General features: G+C 47.3%; 1 protein-coding gene and 1 long non-coding RNA gene across 4 annotated transcripts; one reads left to right on the top strand and one right to left on the bottom strand.

Moving 5' to 3' along the window:
* Positions 1 to 3,835: 3,835 nt before the first annotated feature.
* rspo1 (R-spondin 1) lies at positions 3,836 to 15,286 on the top strand. Of its 3 annotated transcripts, none has more exons than XM_055502920.1 (6): positions 3,836 to 4,060; positions 6,714 to 7,395; positions 8,754 to 8,948; positions 10,855 to 10,998; positions 11,515 to 11,724; positions 13,886 to 15,286. In XM_055502920.1, the coding sequence occupies exons 2-6, from the start codon at positions 7,299 to 7,301 to the stop codon at positions 14,065 to 14,067; spliced, it is 828 nt and encodes a 275-aa protein (XP_055358895.1). In that variant the 5' UTR covers positions 3,836 to 4,060; positions 6,714 to 7,298; the 3' UTR covers positions 14,068 to 15,286. The 3 variants fall into 3 exon arrangements, with proteins under 3 accessions (XP_055358895.1, XP_028985885.1, XP_028985886.1); XM_029130052.3 differs by having other exon boundaries at positions 3,836 to 4,313; XM_029130053.3 differs by lacking the exon at positions 3,836 to 4,060 and having other exon boundaries at positions 4,353 to 7,395.
* Positions 7,735 to 20,393, bottom strand: LOC114843476 (uncharacterized). The gene is made up of 4 exons (XR_003783587.3): positions 20,271 to 20,393; positions 17,358 to 17,427; positions 8,849 to 9,029; positions 7,735 to 8,188 (listed from the first exon to the last, which is right to left on the bottom strand). It is a non-coding gene; the product is annotated as an uncharacterized LOC114843476 (long non-coding RNA).
* Positions 20,394 to 20,396: the final 3 nt, after the last annotated feature.

The following is a 20,396-nucleotide window of genomic DNA, read 5'->3' as shown; positions in this document are numbered from 1 at the left end:
TGGGGCTCGGAGTATTTAGTGTCTGCTGCAAGCTTCACATCTGGATCCCTCCAGCATCTGCTGGAGTTGATGTATTCGCCTCGTGCATTAGGGCTCCTCCACTCCGTGGGCCAATGACGTCGCGCCTCAGACCCGCACGGCGCGGGACCGTCCTCCACCTGGTCTGAGCAAACACTGGCTGAGAGCCTGAAAGTGACGTTCTCATCGTTACTCTAAGTCAAATCGTGCGCAGCGGGATCGAAATGCAGATGAGTATTTAGAATCCTTTGTAGTGAGTAAATTACATTTGTTTACCATTCTCTCAGCTGAAACCCTAGAACGCGCAGCTCACCTGGTTCAAATTGTCTGAGAATAACACAAAGCGCTTATATATCATCTGAGACGACAGGGAATTTCAAATAAATGATAAAAGCCTTCTGAAATACAGACTGATGACCTCCTGAACTTACTTCTCCTACAATTTGAACTCAAACAGTCACAAACATGTCGAGTGTGAGGGAAACGGCCCCCTCGCACCCCGCGAATGTGACATTTCCCCATTAATGCTGGGGAGGAATTGACTCAACAACGAGATCTCTGCGGTGGAGAGGCTTTGAGTGGCACCGCACGTCTTCCCTAAAGAAGCCGCCGCCTCGCGTCTACACACACAAGGTGATGCTCCGCTTGTTCAGAGCAACAATGTGGCAAACACATGTTGGCAGCAGCGAGCTCCCCGGGCACGCGCCTTCCAATGTGATCAATCTTTATTTTTAAGCAGTGGGAAGAGTTTCAAAGAAAGCGCTTCCCGTACCCTTGGAGCTACGCATACATCCTTTATTCACTTGACAGGATGGCTTTTATTTAAGTGTTCTCGGTCAAAATGTTGACGTTGCATGAGCTGGTTTGATAAATTGCCGCGCACAAAAATGTTTATGACCACTCAGGCGACTGTAAATGTACTTTTCCGTTTTTAGTAAACATTGATTTGATTTTTTGGAGTAACGCGGACACAAAATGTTACACACACAGGTTTAGAATCATCAGTTTAAAGAAACAAAGCGCAGCCACTCCCAGAACCAGTTCATTTGAAGCCACTTTAAATGGACTCACTCACAACGGCTGCTCTTCCCACCGTTGGTCCGTGGCTGCGCCCGGTGCCTGCCGGTGTCCAGTTTGCGCTCTCCAGCTGAGCTCATGCAGAGCATCTAGGGTTTCAACACAGAACCACCCATCCATCCATCACGGCGTGGCAGACGTGCTGTGTGTTTGCTCAGCGTAGATGGAGCGTACCAGACGACTGACCGTACAGTAAACAGCAGCAGCAACCGGTCAGGGTATCTGTGCTGTTTATCTGTGGCGCAGCAGCCATTATGCCTCTTATTTTGAAATTCCCAAGCCAAAGGATTTCTGCTGTTTGTCAAACAAAGTAAATCGTATACTTTGACATTATTATAGTACATTGGAGACTCTAAAGACGGGACTATGTTATCCTGGAGATACTGCCATGATATTTCTAGTCATGATTTTTTTTTCTTCGCTTTATTGATTTTTTTTTCTACTGTTATTTCTATCAGAGACTGTGCAACAGAAGGCTCTGAATCACAAGCTGTTGCACAAGTTAATCACTGATGATGTCACTGTAACACATCAATGTACTTTTTTATAATATAAAGTCCAGTCCTGTAAGTTTGATCAGTCAGATTCACCATCTCATGGAACACAATAAGTCTGTCATCCCTTCTTCACCACTTGTATCTGATACAACGTCAATAACAACCACACAAGTTCTGACTACTTTAAAAATAAAAAAAAAAACGATTGCTTCAGTGAGCGATTTAAATTTTCTATCCAGAATATGATTCTGATGCATTATGGCAGTTGGCGACAGTGGGTTCTGCTTGTTCTCTGTGGTAATGCACCACATTTGATTTTGATTTAAGGCATTTCAAAATGATGAAATTGTACCGAAATGCTTGGCATGATGGAAAATACTACACAGTACTTCTCTTATACTTCATGGTTCCCTGACAAATAATCTTTATCTTGTATATCTACTAAAATGATACTGATACCGTGTGACGTGCGTGTGATAGTTGAGATGCAGTGGGCGCAGAGCGGACACAACAATGTAGAGGATTTCAGCACAGACGACAGAGATAATTGACTTTGGAGCGAGCAGCTGCGGTTTTGTCGAGCTTAAAGGGAACTGAATGTGGTGCAGCTCTGTCGCATGAGGCGTTTGTGACATGTTGTGGCAAAATAAGCGACGACCTCGTCTAACGCACGTTGCAGGAAATGTCAGTAATGACTGGAAAGTGTGAAAATATACAGTATCACAAGAGTGTTTAGTGTTTGAGGGTCACGTTTCCTCAAACAACAATATTATGTGTAACGTTTATTATGAACATGAAGCTGTTTAACATCGTCCCTCTTGCAGAAAAAGTAGTGCACGGATTTAAAAAGACATTTACTGAAAGCGGGAGTGATTTAAACAAAAGACTTTCATGACATTTCAGACTGTTATCACAAACACATCCTTTGTTGATAATCAGTGTTTCAGAAGCTGAATAAGATGTCTTTAGAATGAAATATGACTCCAGTTCCCCCCTCCCCCCTTTACATTTGAGAGACAGGATAATCTTTTTACAGTCCCGTTTGAGACTCGTTTTCCCATGTGAAGCTGTAAGTGAAATCTAAACCTGTCATGTTTGCTCCCACAACTGTATTTTGTGCAGTTTAAACAATGACTGATTGTTATTGTAGCTTTAAAATCAGGTTGTCTTGATTTATATTTTATGTTGGACGATATTATTATTTTCATTTTTGGAGAATGGATATGAAGACGGCCTGTATATCTTCATGTTTTGTATAGTCACAACGTTGGAGACATAAACCTATCATCAGTCATCATTTTTCCCCACGTCTCTTTTCAAACTGGCGGCTCTGCAGTCTGCCCTGGAGGTAAAACATTGCCCATCTATCAACTATCCTTGGCTTTAAGGCCATGACAGAAATTACGACCTTAATAAAGTTGACTGTGCAGTATTTGCATGGCTCAGCATCTCACAGCGAGTACGATCAGAGCGTCTGTCTCGGCTGGAGGTTCCCCTGGGTCGGCCTTTGGCCGACGGGACATCTTCACGACTTAACGAGCCGTCAAACCGACTCGAAATGCCATAAGAATAAAATCCAACTGTCCACTTAAGGAGTGCTACTTGTCAGTTTGCTTCCCGACGCTAAGTAGAGGTGTTTTATGTCATGCACATATTAATGTCAGATTCAACTGATCCTATCTGTTGTGTGACAGCCACCTGAAATGATAGATTTAATTAATAAAGTCAATTAAAATCATTGTTAATAGTTAATACATGTATCACTCTCTGCTTTAGTTTACTTTAGAAACACACCTGTATTTGTCATAAATAATGACAGCATGTGTGAAGCTCTATTTCCAGTGTCTGTGCAGATGATAAATACTGCAGACAAACAAAATCATTTTGCGAATAAACAGCATGTTAAACTATTAGGGGAGAAATTGGGACATTTACTCAGGACTTTAAAATTAAATTTCTTTATTTAAAGGTTTGACTTTAAACACCGCTTTGTTTGCTGTATATAAAGCCTTAGTTGCAGTTTATTGTTTTATTTAAAACAACTGAATTGTTTAGAGTCTATTATTATGGATGAGTTAAAGTGAACGTGTAATGGCTTCAGTTGTGCTTTTTATATTTCTGGTCTGTCGAAGGCCTTTTATATCAGTGTTTATCGTTAGTGGCGCGCTGTACTTTTACTTCTGCCACTTGGCTTTAACAGCAGCACGCGCACGAATCCATCGCAGGTTTTTCATCTCTCAGCGAGTATTGGAGGGGTGGGGCCTGCCGTGCCCGCTGGCAGTGCGGGGCTCTGGATGCAAATATCACGGCTTTGTGACTCTGCTTGCCTGAGTTGGATGCAACTCGACGCTGCAAAGTGGATTTCAGCGGCGCAACTCGCCGCGGCTCCAGCGCGCACCCGCTCAACTCGAGGCGACGAGCGAAGGTCCTGGCGCCCGTTTTTAACCGGGACACATGGTTGGATGCAGGTAATGTTCTGCGGGACAAAGTCACAGAGGCTCTGTCTGCGTCTCGTGCATCATCTCCGCAGGCTGCTGTGGAGTCGTTCCCGAAAGTGACAGATGTCATGAGATCATTTGTGCTTTTAAATGATGGCAGAGGAAGGTTGCGCGAGGGCATCCTGTAGGAGGAGTTTTTTCTAAAGGATTTTCCCTTATAAAAAAGGAAATTGAGTTCCGACCGCTCAACAAACAGCTTTGCTTTGAAGACCTCGACGTACAGGTGGGATGAATACAATTTATTATTATTTCTTATTTGCATCGATTCAAAAAATGTGCAGCGTTGGTTAATACAGTACGTGTATATCTAGTAATCTGTATGTTTACTCCTGCGGGGGTTAAATTATTAAATTTACTTACTTTATTTTATTATAATAAAATGACTATTATTCTAATAATTATTGTTGCCTGGGCCGATTTTGATTGCCATCATTTTATCATGCCTTGAGACGTTTCCTGGAAGTTACTAAATATTTAACCAAGCAGAGATGAGTGTTTATACTGGATGAGCTGAGCTTCAGAGTGGAACACAGTTCATACGCTGCTTTTCCACTCACTAGAATTACATTGTGCCCCTACTATATGCGCGCGCGCACACACACACACACACACACACACACACACACACACACACACTGCATGTCAGACTCCCCAGCTTCAAAGTGATGGGACCGAGAAACGCAGCAGTGACGTGACAGCAGAGATGCTGGACCCCGTCGAACCGGGGATCTGCACTGGATTTCCCTTCACCTTGAGGAGCAGCACAGTCCAAACAGGCCCAATCCAGCCTGTGTTGAACCGCGTTCAACGGAGCTGTGCAGGATCAACCCTGTGACTGCTGGAGCTGCGCAGGCTTTGAACCTGCATGACATCTGTAAACACTGGAGTCTGGCCGCGGCTCCGGCGCAGGAATACGTCTCAGCTGCTGCACATTTGACCTCTCACTTCCTGAACCTTTTAAGACGCCGAGCGGAGGAAGTCATTACCAAAAAGGCTGAGGCTTCCGTGCGCGCTGGCGGCGCCGTCAGGTGGTTCTGTCTTCAGCTCCGGCGGCCGAGGCCGAGCGGCTCCTGACCTGTTTTTCCACCGATGGGCTCAGTCGACACCTAGTTTCCTCATTCCCCTTCGTCTGTTGCGTCATCTCTGCTCCTCTCCCTCTGTTTTTCATTGTGCTCCAGGTTGGCAGGCAACACCAGGGATTCTACAAATATCAAAATAAACCGAACATGAGTGCGCTGAGTGAAATCGCCCGCAAATTCCTCCTGCTCTGTTCCCTGCGCACACGAGCCGCCAGCGTTAAGAGAACCGTGCTGTTCAAAAGCCAGAATTTACCACTGTGTTTGTTTTTGGTGTTTATGTGGCACATTCCACTTAAAAATAATTTCATTTTGAAAACAAAGGGGGGGTTGGGGTTAATGTTGGGCCACGTTGCCTCCAACATTTTTGTCATTCCCATGCGCTTGTGTGCGCAGGGTCTCCAGCTTCTTGCGTTTCCTTCGGTTCGTGTCTTATTGGGGTTTTCAGCTCACCTCGTACACGCTCACGATCTGTGTTCAGTCATTTGTTCAGGCACAGAGTTCACGGGCAGGTTGCATTGGTAATGCTGAGCTCAGAGTCGCTCAGTTCAATAAATACTCAGCATGGGAGCTCCCTTTCAGCGCCTGAATAATTGATGGATCAAACTTGGAACTTACAAAAGGAGGCAATTTAATCTCCTGACGCTTTAATGAGCGGGGCCGAGTTTCCCGGGGCTCCTGTGAATGCGGCCGGCGGTGGGGAGAGGCTCGCAGTCGGGGATGACGGGTGGCGCCGCGGACCCGGCCCCGGAGCAGAGCGGCCCGTTTGGTCCCGTCTCCCGCCCGCGCGGCGTGCGAGAGCGGACGCGGGGAGGCCGAGGTGGGCTCTTGGCAGGTTGCGCGCTGTCGTGGGAGTGCCGGGTTATGAAAGAGGCTCTGGCACATGTCTTGAGTTACTCAGTGCTGGAAAGGTTGAGTTCTGACTGGTCCAAAGTCTTAGCATGTCCCGTTCTCTAATCATCACTCTCTGAAGTAACAAACAGGTGCTGCAGAAGACTGGCCGCGCCGCTCTGTTGGATCTCTAATGTAAATAAGACTTTATCTGAGAAGTGTCCATGACATTATGACTAATTAAGTGTTAAGGACTAAATAAATTTTCTGGAGGGGAAGAGAGTCTGACGCGTTTTCCAAGAGACGCTAACCTTGAATGCAGCACAGCTTTGCACTGTAACCGGACAGAAATACAATAAAATGACTTTCATTTACTGGAATTCAAAGAATTCAGTGTTCAGACGTTGAGACGCAGCAAACGGCATCGTCCATAGTGTGATTCCAAACCACAAGCGGCAGCCAAATATGGACTTATTGTTGTGTATTGAGCTGTGAAGGAGGACCTAACGTGTTCTGTGTGCTCTTCACACACAAGAGCTTTAGATAAAAGGGAGAGAATGACACGACTGCAGCAAAAACAGATCCCTGAACCTAATGGCACATACAGATTTAAAGAAAATCTATCAAATCCTGCCGTGATAAATTATTTGATGGACAAGTAATTGTTCCTCAGGCCCGTTTTTAACCCTGTCCCCGCGCGTTCGTCTCCTCTGCAGGGACGAGCAGGTGTGCTGTCGCGCGTAGCCCACAACGAGGTCCAGCCTTTTCCAGCCCGCGAGCCCCGACTCGGCACCTTTAACGAGACGCACGCCTGCGCCGACAGCCGTCCGCTTCCAAACAGCTGGTTCCCTGCTTCTCCGCGCGCTCACCCCAGGCTTCATGGGTTGAACCACCAGGAGGTCGACACTCTCCTCCTCCTCCTCACCCTCCGTGCAACCTCTCGCCTCCCCCCCACCCCCTCCGTCCTGCAGCCCGGCTCCGCTCCGCTCCGCTCCACTCCCTTCACCCGCGCCGCAGCCAGCGTGATGCCTCGCCGTGCCTCGGGCTCGCTCGGACCTGCGACCGCAGCGTCGTGCTCCGCTCCACAGAGCTGCCGACCCGGCAGTCACTAGAGTGAGCGGCGCCACAAGCCAGGGGAGGGGGAGCGGGAGAGTGAAGAGGAGCAGGACCACCGCGGAGAGGGAGGATCACGGTCCGGGCGGCAGAGGGACCCACCTTACCCGCAGAGGAAGGGGGCCCCCCCACCTGATCCATCCGGTTGCAGGGGGGGACCCTGCGTGGCCGACAAGGCAGCAGGGACTATGCAGCTGAGACTGTTGGCACTAGCAATGGTTTTCCTCAGCTCTGTGGGTCCCAGCGATGCTCTGAAGCTCTCCAAGGCGAGGAGGCAGAGACGCGGTGAGTGCCGGTCTTTAAAGTAAAGCTGACTTGTGATCATAAGCATTTGTTTTTGTCAGTGTTCGAGGCATTGGGGTCGTTGTGAAGGGGTTTGTGATGGGTTCACCCTCTAGTCTCGTTCTGTGGGGCATGAAGGAATGAGAGCCTTGCAGTCGGACGCCGCCGTCCGTGTTGTTCTAGGCTTTTTGTCTGACCTCACGCACGACATGCAGCCTATCTCCGGCCTCCGAGCCGGAGCTGGTGTTACTGTCGGCTTTGAAATAATTCCTCCTTTACACACGAGGAGCTTTCAGCCAATGCCAAGCTCGCTCCAGCTGCTGTGAATCAGGACTCACTGGCTGCAGTAACAGATGTGGTTTTAATAAAATCACACAATACTGGGATAGAAAGTGTTGTTTGAACCACAGACGTCGGATAATATCACAGCATACCTACACACACACACACACACACACACACACACACACACACACACACACACACACACACACACACACACACACACACACACACACACACACACACACACACACACACACACACACAGGACCAGCAGAGTGAGGACAACAGCATTGGGGTCAGCGATCGTCCGACATCCCTACTATGTCAGGTCACTTGAGGACTTCTCCCTCCAGACACGGAGGCTTGCTGTTCTTTAATATCCGACTTTGTTCCTTTGAGCAACTCCTCTGGCAGCAGCAGCGCCGATGACAGAGGGTGAGCGTCTCGTTTTCCTCCCCGCGGCGTCCTGTGTTCTCTCTCTGAGTGAATTCAGTGTCATGCAAAGATAAAACTGAAACCAGCAGAGGAGAGAGTAGCAACACCATCTGTCTCAGTCGAACACATGTCACAAACAGTTTAGCCTCAGATTTATACACTCCCTCCTGCTACGGCTCCGTATTACTCCCCAGACGTCTTATAACTTTCATTATTGTTTCACATATTGTGAAATATTTGTGTATTTGAGGTTAGTGCGACCCAGGCGTGGAGTGATGTATTAGACGGACCCTTTTCAAGTTACCATCAGACTTATGTGTATCAGAGAGACGGGGCCGTAAACGGATGAGACTGTCTGCTTAGAGCGGATACAGTAGGAGTCGGTCGGTAAATCAGCTGATGACCTCACGTTGCTGCTCTAAATAAGCCCAGAAAAGGGACGAGCACCTAGACGCGCGTTTACAAGGAAAGGCTTGGAGTAATGGTGGTGCTGGGAAGTGGAAGTGCATCTGCAGGGATGCATCACTTGCTGGAAACTATTCTACTTTTACCACCGACCCCACTGATATTGGTTTCAGTCGCCCCATATTTTCCATATATAATCCATATCACGCCTTTTCGTGTGCCCTCTGTTTCCACAGTTAGTACGGAGGGGCCGCCATCTTGCTCTAAAGGCTGCGAGCGATGCTCCGAGTACAACGGCTGCATTAAGTGCAAGCCCAAGCTCTTCATGTACCTGGAGCGCAATGACATCCGTCAGATAGGCGTGTGCCTCGCGTCCTGTCCCGTGGGATACTTCGGCATGAGGAACCCAGAAGGCAACAACAGATGCACCCGTGAGTTTCCCTTCCTTTAGTCCGAGACGCGGCACAAGTGTCGATAAATCAACAGGATGTTTGATGCACATCTGGAATCCTCTGCAAATAAAGAAAAGACACAGCTGACGTTAAATCAAACCTACCTTGTGGAAATCATGTGTTTATCTTCGGCTCATCATCTGTTTATGTGCGTTACAGGGGGATTTAGAGCAGTGCATCCTGCTTATTTGTCTTCTCTAAATATTTTAACTTTGCAACACCATTTTTGTAGCACATTTTGTTGAACCCGGGCTGCATTTGTCTTGATCACTCCTTTTTCTGGTGTCCCTATGCCTTTTCTGTGTAACTTTATGTTTTAGAGCTGTTGGCCAATAGTAGTTGATCACTGGGGGAGTTGCTGTGATGTTGCTAATTATCTGTGTGGGAAAGGGCACCGGATGGCTGCCACATCTGGCCAAGTATTTTTTATGTGGCCCTAATTATGGCTTTTGGCAGGTTTGGCTCATTTAAAAGGTGCATTAAAGGTTGGCCAGATTCGTGGCACTTACCAGACTCTTTTGGCTCTTGTGGCATCAGTTCCATACTTTTACTGTTGTCTGTTTCCCCTTAAGTGTGGGGAGATGAGAGGATTGCAACAAAATAATAATAAACAAAAAACATTTCTAGTGTTTGTCTGTTTTTGAGAGGAGAAAGTGACTCATAGGGAAATTATATTATACTCAATATAACAGATGGATAATAGAAATTAGATTAGAAATGTTACTTAATGAAATAAAAAACGTCTGCTTTCACTTGTCACGTTCAGGTTCTTTTACTTTCATAGCATTGCATTGCTGTATATAGAAGGCAAATGGAGGCAGTCTCTTATCTCTGTCCAGTTAACATGTTTAGTCAGTCCAATATCAATTAGGTGCCATGCTATAATAATAAGCAGCATATCTAATGTGGCATCTGTTGCATCAGAGCAAATGATACAATTATACATTACTTTCACTATTTTCTATATTAAATCAAAATCAGTTTCAAGCTTTTTTGGCCGTCTCAATTTTATTGCACAAGGAACCGAATTTCCTCCGCAAATTCCTCCAGGAGGCCCTCGGTGGCCATCGCGGCCCATTACCCAGTCATCTGCCTTCATGTCATTCTAGAATGTCTTGTTAGCAACATTTGTCTTACATTATGGGGCTACAAACGTCAGGGCTGTCAAATTTAGCTGTCAAGGGTTTAAAAATAGTAATTGGGAGCAGGAGGCAAGAACTTTAAGATCTCAGTGATGGATTCAGTATTGGAGCATTTCTGATCTTGGCCACGGACCAACGGCAGTGTAAACATTCCTAGCACACATGCATACGATGAGTCTGGATCTCAATGTGTTTCTCATATAGATGTATTCCATCTTTCACCGCTGTTTTGACAGAGGCTGATTCAGACGTAGTGAGTGACGAGAATGAGGAGGTGCTTTTCATGAGGAGACCAAAGCTTTGGGGGGAATCTGTTTTTTTTAATCCTCCTGTGTGTTTGTAATTATACAAATTTTGAGAAGATGTTTGTTCAACTGAAAAGTCACAGAATTGAATGAGTCTGAGGTGTGGAGGAACGCGCTCTCCCGGATCTGCCCGTTCACTGTCGCTTTCCAAACAGCGCCTGTGGTGCATGTGTTCTTAGGAGAAGAGTGCTCCCCCTCCTTAATAGAGCCCGTGTCGTTAAACGCTAATAAATCTCTCAGATGAAATAACAATTTCAAGTCCTTGTCTCTGTTCAACTGTTTCCTTTTTCAGACTGAAGTGCAATGAACGCTCTATTACAAGATTAGAGACTTCTATGTGTGCACCAAAGCTTTACATGAGCAACAAACCAAATATCATCCTTCACGTTTTGCATGTTTAATCATTCAATGCCGTGTTTTGTCTCTCGTGTCTTTCAGAATGTAAAATAGACAATTGTGAAGCGTGTTTCAATCGCAATTTTTGCACAAAATGTAAGGAGGGCCTGTATTCACACAGTGGCCGATGCTACGTGAGCTGCCCTCCAGGCCAGCGTACGGCCAATCAGACCATGGAATGTGTCGGTGAGTGACCTTTGACCTTTGTCTGTTTAACAACGCCTAAATGTAAAAGCTACGGCCTGTGAAGTACAAACCGCACTTATCGCTTTATCAGAACCTTCAGCTCATTCCCCGGACGGGAGAACGGAACTCAGAGCGTTTTGGCTCGTCCTTTGTCTCCTTTTATTTCTGTTGAAAATGAATGTCATAGCGTAGAAACAACCTGTGACAGTATTAACAGTAGAACTGTGTCCAGGCGCCTTGGCTCGATGATGCAAAGATGTAAATCTCTAAACTGACTCTTTGACTCCACTCGCTCATCAATACATCATCATGACCTTAAATAAATAAGGCTTTGTAGATTGCAGATAGATCGGCTCATAGCAGCCTTCTCAGTCGGCCCCACTTCCCCAAACAATAGCTCTCAGATTTGGAAATGGCTTAAACTAATGACGCTGCTGTTTAATTGATGAGCTGTAAAAAGCCGACAAAGGACGAAACAAACGTTATCTTACTCTTTGTGTACCTTTCTCTTGTCAGATTGCGATCTGGGCGAGTGGAGCCAGTGGGGCTCTTGCATGAAGAAGAACAAAACGTGTGGATTCAAGAAGGGCTCGCAGTCCCGGGTGCGCGTGCCCCTCGTGCAGGTCCACGGCCCAGAGAGCGCGCCAGCGTTGGGGTCCTCGCAGACCTGCACTCCTCAGACGGAGAGGAGGAAGTGCGTCGTGACCAAGACGCCGTGTGTGAGAGGTGAACGGACACACACACACACACACACACACACACGGCAGAAACACTCAGTAACACTTCAAATCAGTCATCAGGGCGCAGATGACTATTAAACAAGCAGTGAGGGCCCTGTGCTTCACGGAGCGCTTTGACCCAGTGATACGATGACTGACGAAACCATTACTCAACATCCAGTGTGACCCACGGCGGGCGGATCGGGTTTGGTTTGGCCGGGCTCGCAGAAGGACAGCGAATCTCTCGACTCCGCAGCATGTAAACAATAAACTCCATGGAGCCGAGCGGATGACGGGCGGACGTCACGCACGGCGCAGCTGGACGGGGAGCGGAGCTGGACATGGAGCGCGGGGTGTTACGTGGCTGCGGCGTGTTTGCTTGGGCCCTTAGCACCCACGCACCAGGTTCAACGTCATTCCATCCCCTCAATGGCTGTTATCAACTCTAACTACATTATTAGTTGTTCTTGGCCTCACGTGCGGCTAAAGCGAGGAAATCGCGGGTCTGTCCGATTGCTCCAGAGTTTATTAGATGAAAAATGCAATGAATCAAATTAGGATCAAATGTTACACTTTGTACCAGCAACTGTAGTGAGATGATAAACAACCCTGTTTAGCCGAACTTGGACCAAGGGAACTGTAAAGCAGCGGTATTTAAAGCCTTTATTGGACGGTGGCACAGCAGCATGTGTGCAGCATTGGCCACAGGACGAATCGCTGCGTGAGAGTGCAGACTTTGCATGTTCCAGCATCACTCTCTGCTCTTGGACGAACCTGAAGTGGACTTTGTTGCTCTGTGATTATATCTAGGGTGAAGGCGGCTGCGTGACTTATGGTACATGGATGGAATGAAATGGAAACCAAGGATCAGAGTGTGGAACGGGCTCTTTGAACAGGCTGTAACTACACAAACAGACAGATGAGAAGCCAGAATCTGCCCTAAAAACCCTGTTGATGGCAGGTCAGAGGAAAGGAAGGTGTTCTCCTCAACAGAAACGCGATGTGTAGAGAACGCAGGGCAGATCTTGTCTGACACTGGAGATTTAGTGCTTTGTGTTGACCCGGCTGCGTCCCCCCCCCCCCATTTCCTGAAGTTCCGCGAAAGGCTCTCACACAAAATCAGAACGTTCTGGACGCGTGATTGCATTTGTCAGGCGCAACTGTTTAGCTTGGATGCAGCGGAGGTGCAATCAGAGCTGTCAACCTGATGGAGTCCCCGACTCTTGGCTCAGTCCTCGTGTGTGTGAGGACCCGTTATTCACTCATGTTCACTGAGCCTCAGTGATATTAATTTAACCTATTACTGCTCCGTCTGAAAAAGGCTGATGAGAGGAACATGTTGATTGAGAGAACAATGCAGTCGTTTTATATGACGGGATCGATGAACGCTCTGATGTTACCAGGATTCTGGCTCGCAACCGATTAAACGCTCCTGTTTATGCACTACTGTGTGGGAATAAACATTTGAGTTCTCAGTTGACAGTGGAACAATGTGGACTGAGCCTGCGGCGGGTAAATATTTGCGTGTTGAGTCTGTGCGCGTTGGGCGACGTGGGATCGGCTTCACGCCGGTCTCACGGGCCATGTTGAAATCCTGTGCGGTGAAAGCGCAGGGACGCGGTGCCTTTGAGCGCTCCGGGCCGCACTTGACCCACAGCATCACAGTTGCTTGCACAAGGCGCTTTAAAAGCCTGGTTCTTGCCTGGTCCAGCAGACGAACGCGGCGGCGCCAGCGGCCCGGCTATTGACAGCTGTGTCGCGAACACTGCACAGCCCTTGGCGCGCGTTCACTGGGACCAGGACGGAGCTCATAAACACATTGTGCAGCACAGCTACACTCGCTCACATGCTCCGAAGCAGATACGCTGGCGAGACGCCATGTGACAGTAGGCACCATGTGACAGCATCATTATGGGCCGTTACGGAGCCCTCGACGATGTTTGACTTATTATCCCTGAAGCGGTTTTAAGTGACAGGAGTTCGTGTCACTCGACGGACTCGAGTGCTTTGTGAATGTGCTGCATTTTAAAAAAGTTCTGATGTTTGGTGATTGGAGCTGCAGAAAAGAGAAGATCAAATTTCAAAAGAATTATTAATGTTCAGCCAAGCAGACGTGTGTCTATAGATGTGAAACAGGACATTACCTGTTCTTTGTACTCCCATTTCAGAGAGGAAGACTAAAGACAGTCGCCGGGACGATTCCAGCAGGAGGGGGAGGGAGAACACTCGCGGGCGAGGCCGAGATGCTAAGGATGGAAGCAGAGGCGGAGGAGGAGGAGGCGGGAGGAGGAGGAAAGGTCCCAGCTGGACGACCACCGCTCCGAGCATCACGACCAGCTCCGTCACCTAGAGCCCGACGGCGCTGCAGGACGGGGCCAAAGTCCCGGACGCTGCCTCGTCCAGCACAGCGCCAGAGACTGGGATCGGAGCCATGAAGGAACGGGAGCAACGCTGCTATGCATTTGAGAAGATGCAAAGAGAACTGGAGGACTGCTGCGACACAAGAGCCCTTTGAACGCAGGAACGGATCTGGAAGAGATTGCAGCTGATTCTGGGAGGGATCGCTGGTCCCTGGTGGTTGGTTGGGCACAGTTCAAACGCTTACTGACCTGCGCCACGCTGTAAACCAGGAACAGATCCCGTGTGTTGGATGCAGCGGTGGAGCTGGAAGTGTGATAATGAATGAGTCCCTTCAGACCATGATGTATTTGGTTCCAGTCTGATTTCAATCGCAACCTGTTTTTCATTTGTTTCCGTGTTTGTGAGAGGTAGCAGATGGATTTCCTCAACGGCCGCTGTCCATGATGTAAAGTGAATTAAAAGTGTTGTGTCTTCATACGTTGTTTTTAAAAAAAAGAGAGGCACTGGAAATCATTAGTGGTTGATGAGGATAGGTTAGCCCATGTTAGATGTGGAGAAGGATTACTGGGGGTCAGCTCAGACCTTCCTCCAGTGTCTCGACACAAACCTTTGTAGTTGGACTCGAATAAAAGGCTGGTGTTTGTTTCAGAAAAATAAATGTGCACAGAAAGCGAGGAATAAAAACACGAGCGTGCGTGTGTGTGTGTGTGTTGTATGCATTTCTGCACCAACTCAAGTGGAATCGGCCGCGTGTACATGTGAGCTTCCATGGTGTTAATTTGAGTCTCGTAGGTTGAAGGAATGGGACAAATGGACAAAGTGTAAATGCAGTGATATATCTAATATGCAGTAACTTCAAGCCACCGATTATTACGTAAGCCATCGAATCGTCAGCTGCTCTGTGATCATGTATGTTTGCAACAGGGTCTGAGGATTTTGCACAGCTACAACTGTTTCAGGTTCACGGTCACAGCGTTTTATACATTTATACTCGTAAAGCTGACTTCACCAACACACATGATGTTTTTCCCTTTTGCTAGAATGCTTTCCATGGGACAGTTAAACAAGATATTGATTTCCGGAGTTACACGCTACAATATTCATATTCATACTATGGCTTGTGATGGCAAACTGTTTATGATAAAATATTAGTATCATCATGTACGGCTTATTCTGTGAACGCCTAAATAAAATTCAGATGAAGCTGACCTGTCACATTTTGACTTTCGTCTCACTCAGACTTCAGGCTTTTTCGCATCTTTCCCCTGATGTTCAGTGTTAAATGTGCGGCATGTACTTAAATTAGGAGCACATTGTCCTGCTTCCAATCTGAAACATATTTTCGTCTGCATCGCCTTCATTGCCATTATTGCTCTGTTATGGTCACACTGCACTTACAGGATCGCGTCGTTTGCCAACGTTAGGAAACCGTGAATCTGAAGAAACATTCACAGTCATTATTCATGAAGGTTTTATAGGTTCAGAGGGAAGCAAATAGACTGTTAAACTTCAAATCTCCATATTAGGCTCGTGCATTTTTATCTCACTACTTATGTTTCTGCTGGAAGAAATGACTAAAATCATAATGACATCAGAATACCAACAAACGATCTGAGCTTCCGATCAATAACATGAAGGCGACGGCCGGTCGTACGGTAGGTGCCACTATTAGCATCCTGCACACTAGCACTAGCAGCAGACTGGGAACGCAGGCCCCTGTGTCTGCGGTGGGCTTCCCCAGGCTGCAGGAGTCCATCTCAGACAGAGCGCTGGTCCTGAGCCCCGGCCGAACGCTGGCGCCGGGGCAGGGGTCGTAAAAGCAGAGACAGGAATAAAAACTAATGGTGTGTCATAGCCAGAAGGGGGGGGGGGGGGGGGGGGGGGGGGGGGCACCGCGGCCGGGCCCCACAACAAAACAGCCGTTTCTCATTACGGAGGGGGCGGGCGGGGGCGAGTGGTAGAGTTTGCATCGTAAATTACGCACGCATCGCTCTTCCCCACCATAAATTCTTCCCCTGGCTCCACGGCGCGGACCTCTCCCTCACCTCCCACTCTCTCTTCTCACTCTCCTGTTTCGCACGCCGCTGTTTTCCAAGAGAAATGGATGGTAAATCTTTGTAGTATACGGGTCCCTCCGATGCGCCAAGATCCTTCCCACTGAATGATTTCATTACTTTAGTTTGGCATCGAGGTCCGGCCCGGGGGATTGCATCATGTCAACAAGGAACACCCATGTCCACGCTCGACTTGCACACAGTCCCTGATCCAAACGCAAACAAGAGGGAACCACCACCACACAAAGGCTCAGACTGTGAACCCAAAATCGCCCTCAGAGTGACAGTAATGTGTTTGAAGACACAGATCTCCACGAGACTGTGCCTAAATCCTAGCGCTGGAGCTTTCTAAGACTGTTTATGGGTCATGTTACAAAATATTTAAGTCAAGATGTAAACCCAGCATTTCCAGAAATCCCTGGCCAGTGAAGAGGGAAGATGAAAGTCGCACGTAGAACATTCTGCTACTCATTTATACTTTGAATACACGAATCCTGTAGCGACCTCATAAATATCTAACAAAAATGCAAAAGGAACCTGAAAACCCGGTGTGTTCGAAGCAATATTTCCTTTGTTGCATTTCACTTCCATTGCGAAGCATCACAGACACAGAAATCTCCCCTAAACTTTCTGTCATCAATCAGAGGAAATCTAAGGCTGGAGGTGCATGGGGCTGGAGTCTCCAGCTGAGTGAGCAGCGGCTGCCAGCATCTTCTGGACGTCTCCCTCAGCGTTCCGTGGTTTCCAGCTAAAGATTATCCTTCGGAGATGTCCTGTCAGCAGTCGCACTGATCCGTGGTAATTTCCACCTCTTAAAGCTCTATAACCATTACTGTCCGTGGCGCGAGATCAGAGGCTTCATCTGGAGATCAACAAAGAGAAAATGTCCCCTTCGATTTGGACACGAGCTAAAGAACCGTACATCAGCGCTGACAGACGGACACGACTGATCAGCAACAGACGTTGGTAAATCAAACCCAAGTATTTGATGTTTAGAAGAGGCCAAAACTATTTGTGAGGAACACAAATCTACAGCTGATGATGGAGCTCATGATTCATATGAACGGCAGAAGTCTGAAATGTAAATCAGACCTGAGGCCTCAGGGACATACAGTGAACCTTCACTTGAAATTTTGATTCAATGTTCGTGCCAGATTTGAAACTAGAGTAAATTCCTGCAGTTTGAATGTCAGACTCCACAGTGAACTCTGTGGCCTGAGCTTACCTCAAACAAGTAGGACGTCCCACGGCCGAGCAGTGGAGCTTTGAGCTGCTCCCTGAAAGATCCATGGAATCTATGAGTCAAAGAGAAAAGTCAAAGGGCTTAGTTGCTAGTCAATTAAAAGCATAACGTAGCTCTAATGGGTCTCAGGACGACAAATGGGTCACAAAGCCCTGACCCAGAAGGAAAAGATCAAGTGACGCTTGCGGCTATGAAACGTGACATGTACTGCCCCCTGCTGGAGGTAATCGACACTACACAGAAACGTGTAATGATGCGGTTTACACCGATCCACCACTATTAATGGTTTAAATCTTGTTACAGAAATAGTTCAAAATAACAACGCATCTTCAGCATGATCTAAAACACAGGTTTATTATCGCCAAACAATAAGAACTAGTGGTTGTTTTCTGCAGATTATGCTACAAGAAAACTACAAAAAAAAAAACAAATAACCACGAGGTGGCGCCACGAGCTCATAAAACAAGCATCACCAACCAGTGAGTTTTAATCGGTGGGTACGCGTTCCTCAATTAAAATTCATTTAAGTTTCTGTTGATAAAAACAGAAATAGGATCAATGAATGATTAAAGCATCCTGAGACGCTTTCTCGTACGTGCAGCGAGTCAACTGACTCCTACTAAACTTGTGCCCTTGTTGAACTCTTGATGATGTGTGACTTTGGTTTTCTGTCCTGAACCTTCCATGCACACATTCCTGCTGGAGCTTTTTGTGTGTAACGCGAAACAATGCAAACCGGGCTGAAATGTGTGGATTTTATTCAATTATAAAACACCAATGAACAATCCATATCTAAGCTTTAATTTCATTAAGATCTAGACTGCATTTTCTGTTTTACCTGAACTATGGTACAATGCAGCTGCTCTAAAAAGAACTGGAGCGTTTCCACGTTTTCTAGATGTCGAATAGCTTAGAAGGTTTCCAGTTTCAGTGAACCATGATCCGCTGCTCAGACTTTTTACATTCCAAACATCTAATCTCTAAACAACTGTCTGGACGCGGAACCTCCTCAAAATAAAATAAAGAAACAAATACGGTTTGACGTCTAGGAAAGAAACAACTTCATGTTAAGGTAGCTTATTTTTTACAAACTAGAGCAGGATCAGATAAACGTCTGCACTGAAGCAGAGGAATAATCAAAGGTCCATTTCCCGTCAACAGCTTTGGCTCATTTGATCCGTCCGTCGTCGTCGTCCTCAGCGCAACAATTCTGTTGCTGCTTCTTGAAGCGGCTGTTTATCCATCCTCATTTCAGCACAGACGTCACCTTAACCACTGACGACCCGACTATTACTGCGTTTAGCGTTTTAACAGTGTCCATCTAAAAACCTGTGAACAATCTTAAGGGTAAACACACTTTGGCCTTCAGTCGAAAGAGCGAGAAAACGTCAAAAAAAAAACAATGTTTTACTGCTGACTGTGCATTTCAGGCAATATACAACTAAAGCTGAAGCCACAGACAGAAAATAGATAATAAAAAATAGTAATAATTTTGTGTCCTCAGAAACCTCAAGTGTGAATGGTTTTATCAGAATTTATCACAGTCCTACGCTCCCACTTCACATCAAAGGCCCCAAAGTGTAAAATGTGTACGCAGGGACAGAATAGCAGCAGAACACATTGAGCTAAAAGTATTTATATAAAGTTAGACAACATTTATTGCATTTCACCAACACGAAGCAACTTCTCTCAGACTACATTCTATGTGTGTTGTATTTATCTTAATGGTGAGCATTTGGTCCATCGTCATCGCCAAGGTGTCAGGTACACGTCATCCTGCCGTTCAAACTGTAAACCAGCTGGAGCCCCGAGCTGGAGCCGACGTCTTTTATCCTCAGGAAAAAAGAAAACCAACCACAGCAACTGGGATTTAGAGCGGTTGGAGCCGACTGGTGGATGCAATCAACCCTGAACTCTGGAAAAACAAGACCTTGTTTTCCTGCTGCGAGCGCTCATTGCCAGAGACGGTAGAGATTCCCACAAGCAAGCGCCACTCCTCGACCTCGCATGGGGGGGGCAGAACCCGGGCCGAGCCACGGAGGCGGCGCCGCAGCTACCGAGCAGCACCGGCCCAGCGAGCGGAGCCGACACCGGGGCTTCAGCCGAGGGGGCAGAACGTGAAAGGACTTCATCACCCGCCTGTATTGTCTTTCACCCCTCACTGCGACGGAGGAGGTTTGATAAACGCTCCCCGTTCAGTGACTCACACACTACAACAGAAAGCCAGCGATGAGGCTGCAGGGAGAGGAGCCTTCGTGCTGCTGCGTCATCGCAGGCTTCAGCGCTTCCTGTTACTCCGGCAGCTTGACGGTAGAAAACGGAGGCCTTTATGGGATTTGCTGTGACGAGTGCTTCTAGGAGTCACCCTGGAATGTGCTCACTGGAGAATCGTAGCAACCGGAACGTCACTGCACTCGCCTCAACTCTGGTTTAGGCACGTTGGAGCTTTTCATATTTTAATTGATAAATGAGGTCTCAACACTAAAACCCAGATGAGTGCACATTTTTTTATTTTGACCACAGTTTGAGGTGTTGCCTTTTTTGCTGACGCCAGAAAAGCCCCATTAAATCCATTCACACTGACAGACGTGCTGAGGTTCCACATTCACATGACCTCAGTACATGCACACGACTCATCGCAGGTGAGTCTCCCACTCGGCGACCAGACGCCACCAGGTGCATCGACTCCTGCCCACATCCAAGGGAAAGAGACAAATCCTGCGAATGACTAATTCTTCTAACATAAGAAACGCAGCCAATTCAAGCGAGTCTTGTTCTCCCTCCATTAGACACTGACGGTTTACATGGGAAACAGCAGCGCGGTGCTCTGACTCACGCTGTGCTGTGCCTGTCTAGACATTGTTCAAGGCATGACCTCAAGTTGCTGCAACATACCTGCGTGGTTCCAGCCCGGCGCGTTCCTCGCCGCGGCTCAGGTACAGACAGCAGTGAAGCAACAGCAGCACCGGCGGCTGCGTGCGGGTAAACAGGTGTTTTCACTTAACGAAATGAGCCCCAACT

Source organism: Betta splendens, chromosome 16 (genome assembly GCF_900634795.4).
Source record: "Betta splendens chromosome 16, fBetSpl5.4, whole genome shotgun sequence".
NCBI classification, from domain to species: domain Eukaryota; kingdom Metazoa; phylum Chordata; class Actinopteri; order Anabantiformes; family Osphronemidae; genus Betta; species Betta splendens.
Note: the sequence above shows the minus strand (reverse complement) of the source record. Positions and strands in the feature narration are given on the sequence as shown.

Excerpts from the sequence above, each read along its gene's own strand:
- rspo1 (XM_055502920.1), top strand. The coding sequence starts at position 7,299 with ATGCAGCTGAGACTGTTGGCACTAGCAATGGTTTTCCTCAGCTCTGTG. Across the intron at positions 8,949-10,854 it reads AGGCAACAACAGATGCACCC|AATGTAAAATAGACAATTGT; the intron begins GTGAGTTTCCCT and ends CGTGTCTTTCAG. Across the intron at positions 10,999-11,514 it reads TCAGACCATGGAATGTGTCG|ATTGCGATCTGGGCGAGTGG; the intron begins GTGAGTGACCTT and ends TTCTCTTGTCAG.